The sequence below is a fragment of the Bison bison genome, unplaced genomic scaffold, assembly GCF_000754665.1.
Source record: "Bison bison bison isolate TAMUID 2011002044 unplaced genomic scaffold, Bison_UMD1.0 scf7180017845323, whole genome shotgun sequence".
In the NCBI taxonomy this organism is placed as follows: Eukaryota; Metazoa; Chordata; class Mammalia; order Artiodactyla; family Bovidae; genus Bison; species Bison bison.
Genome location: NW_011475896.1, coordinates 4,220 through 7,271, shown reverse-complemented (window position 1 = coordinate 7,271; position 3,052 = coordinate 4,220). Strand labels below are relative to the sequence as shown.

At 56.5% G+C, this 3,052-nt stretch overlaps 1 protein-coding gene across 1 annotated transcript in view; it reads right to left on the bottom strand.

The window, feature by feature from the left end:
• LOC104984060 (SUN domain-containing protein 1-like) overlaps positions 1–3,047 on the bottom strand; it is a gene marked incomplete at its 5' end in the record, with an annotated part of 8,206 nt that extends 5,159 nt beyond the window's left edge. Inside the window, 3 exons of the mRNA XM_010833664.1 lie at positions 1,106–1,149; positions 2,184–2,270; positions 3,027–3,047. Of these exons, the coding sequence (XP_010831966.1) occupies positions 1,106–1,149; positions 2,184–2,270; positions 3,027–3,047 (152 nt within the window). The remainder of the gene's footprint in view (positions 1–1,105; positions 1,150–2,183; positions 2,271–3,026) is intronic.
• Between the last annotated feature and the right edge of the window lie 5 nt (positions 3,048–3,052).

Here is a 3,052-nt window from a genome sequence, read left to right as displayed (position 1 = left end):
ATGCCTCCACTGGGGGCTGGGCACGTCCTACACACCATTTAATATGTAAACCTACCCCCATCTCCTTAAAATTCTGAAAGACTTCATAAACTCATAAATGAGGCTATGTTTATTGGTAATCATCATAAAGTCAAGAATGAATTTTTCATGCTACTAGGAGAGAAAACTTAAACTAAAAGCATGGTTTCGGGGTTTTAACAATCCTATTTTAATGCAGCCATTTTATGTTAGGCAACGGTAGTGTTCCATTTATCTTGTTTATAGGCAGGTCCCATTGCATGGAGAATCTCACAAGAGTGCCCTCGGGGGTGAACACTGCAGGGTCTGCACGGTCTGTCAGAGGGGCTTTGACACATAAAGGCCCTGAAGGAGAGTTAAAAGGTCTGCCACTCACACCGTCCTGAGGCCTAAAATCACGACACAGGACCCACAGACACACTGGGGCCAGAGACAGGAAGACTGGAGGTCAGAGCTCCCCACCTGTTCGCTTCCAAGTGAGTTACTGGAGTAACAGAAGGGTAGCAGCAGCGGGGAGAGCCAGGGTGACAAAACCAAGTGTGTGAAAAAGACAGGCAGCTGTGAGGCTCGCAGGCAAGGGAAGCCCCGCACGGCTGAGGGCGTAAACGTGCACGGGAGAGGCAGCAGGGCGTGAGGACCAAACGCGGTGCCCTCGGAACTGCCGAAAGCCCAGGGCTCAGAGGAGGCCCAGCCGCGCCGCAGCCACAGTGGCTCGGAAGGCAGGTCTCCTCAAGGGGCTGCCGAGCAGGGCCCAGGGCTGTACTGCGGTGCCCCGGGGTGAGCAGAGGCCCCGGCAGGAGGCCCACCACCCCCACGGCCCACGGCCGCTCCTTACCCTGCCTGGGGTGGCCCTCCAAGGCGCGTCCAGGGACGGAGGCTCCCCAGAGCACACAGGGCCCCGCGTCTTTGGTGCTGCGCGGAGGTGGATGGCAACAAGCCTCCCCCAGCCTCCTCCATCCTCAGGTGCCCTGAGAACCTCCCAGGAAGACAGCGGCTGCAGCTGACACAGCCCCCGTGCTGAGACGGTGCGGCCCACGGGACACCAAGGAGCCCAAAGGCGGGAGAGGAATTACGTGAAACGTCCTACCTGGCTGTTCTTAGCTTGGCCTGCTCTAGCTCCTTCTGGATGGCCTAAAACGATCGAGAAACTGTTTAAATACACAAGTTATGCGCCAACTTTCCAGGAAGTCACATACATGACTACATACATGTAAATAGGAACAGACACACATTTATCTTGGATTCTCCCCCTTAATTTAAAGCTCATCCCTGGCTGCTGGCAGGCAGGTGAGGGATGTTTACTTTACTTTTCACAGCAGACTTTAAAAGACACACACTGTCCATTCAGAGGGGCACACAGTTCACCTGGGAGCGGCTTGACAGATTTTCAAACTAAGCAGCTCCCGTAACCAGTACCCAGGCCATGAAGCCAGACTCCGCCAGCCCCAGCGAGTGCCTTAAATGTGGCAGGGCGCGGAGAAGCAGGTGGCAGATTCACACACGAAGCCGTGCCTCATTAACACGGTTTGTTCACAGCCATTCACAGGTCATAACTGGACCGAGGCCCCGCTCCACGGCAGCAGCAACACACACGTGGGACAGCCACGGGCTCTCCTGCGGGGGCCACGGAAACTTCCAACTGATGAACAAAGTAAACCGCCTGCCTCGGACACTGTCTGCGGTGAGCCCCACCCCGAGAGCTATGGTCTCCCCTGAAGCAGCAGGGCCACCCCTCTTTCAGCCACCCCCAGGCCTCCCCTCTCTGCCTCCTCGACACCTGAAGAGACCGGACTTCCCCCGGAAAATCCCTCTGCACAGGGTCAGGGTGCTGCTCCTCTCCCTGTCCACACACACCACCCTGCAGAGAGGGGGGACGGCGAGGAGAGCCTGCCCAGCCCACAACTGGCTCAGACCCTTCCCCTCAAAAGACAGCTGGGAGCCCGTGAGCTGGACACACGTGGGAGTCACTAGAGCAAGACCGCAAGCACCAGGGCTCAGGGCGCAGGCAGAAATACTGCTGTTTAGCCTCAGAGAGGACGGCAGCAGACGCCCTAAGGCAGCACCTCCAAGAGAGGCTGGGGACGTGAACACAGCGACGACGGGTGACTTCTGTCAAGGAAACCGCGCTGCTGGGGCTAAAAGTGAAAGATCAAGTGCATGAATACCTCAGATCTTTCTGTCAGTTCTCCAAGTACATCTTCCAGGCTGGAGATGCGCAATTCATGCTCTTGGTGAAGCGTCACATAGTCAGTCTTGAAAGGGAAAATGAATGAAAAATGGCAGAGAAAATTAAGCAGCAAATAAGCCCAAACCTGTCAGCCAGGCCCTGCCGTTCCTCCACAGCACAGCCCGCCACAGCGCCCCGCAGGGAGGACGTACTCTCAGCCCGCCACAGCGCCCCGCAGGGAGGACGTCCTCTCAGCCCGCCACAGCGCCCCACAGGGAGGACGTCCTCTCTGGGTCTAAGTTCAGACATCTGAAACCTGCCCTACGGTGGTTTTGAGGAAAACGGACTGACAATTCTTTCTTTGAGAACCAAACAGATGAGACATGAAACATATATATATATAAAAGCTCATGGTTCCATAAGGACTAGTAGCTGCTCTTAACTATCTCATGATCTTGAGATATTTTAAGTAATAGCTTTGAGCAAATTTTCAGTTCAGTGATAGTAAAGTTTCGTGCAACTGTGTTCAATCCACTCATGAAATAAAATGCAGGCCAGGGACAGCCATGTATCCAGCTGCAGCCTGCACCCCATCCTGGGCGACACCCACAGGCCTCTCTGCCTGCCCCACCCTGTCCTCAGATGGGGCTTCTCCTGGGGAGTGGCAGGAGCACCACAGCACCGGCCACGGCAGGCCAAGGACCCACTGCCCTCCCTGCAGCGCCCCACCGCAGGGTCCACCTTCTCCCTGTGCCTGAGAACCCCCTGGTGTCACTGTGGAGCCCAGGAGCCCACCAGCACCAGCCCCCTTGAGACGCTGCCCCCGCCCCACACTCCTCACCGGGGGTGACCCCCCTTCACTGCTGC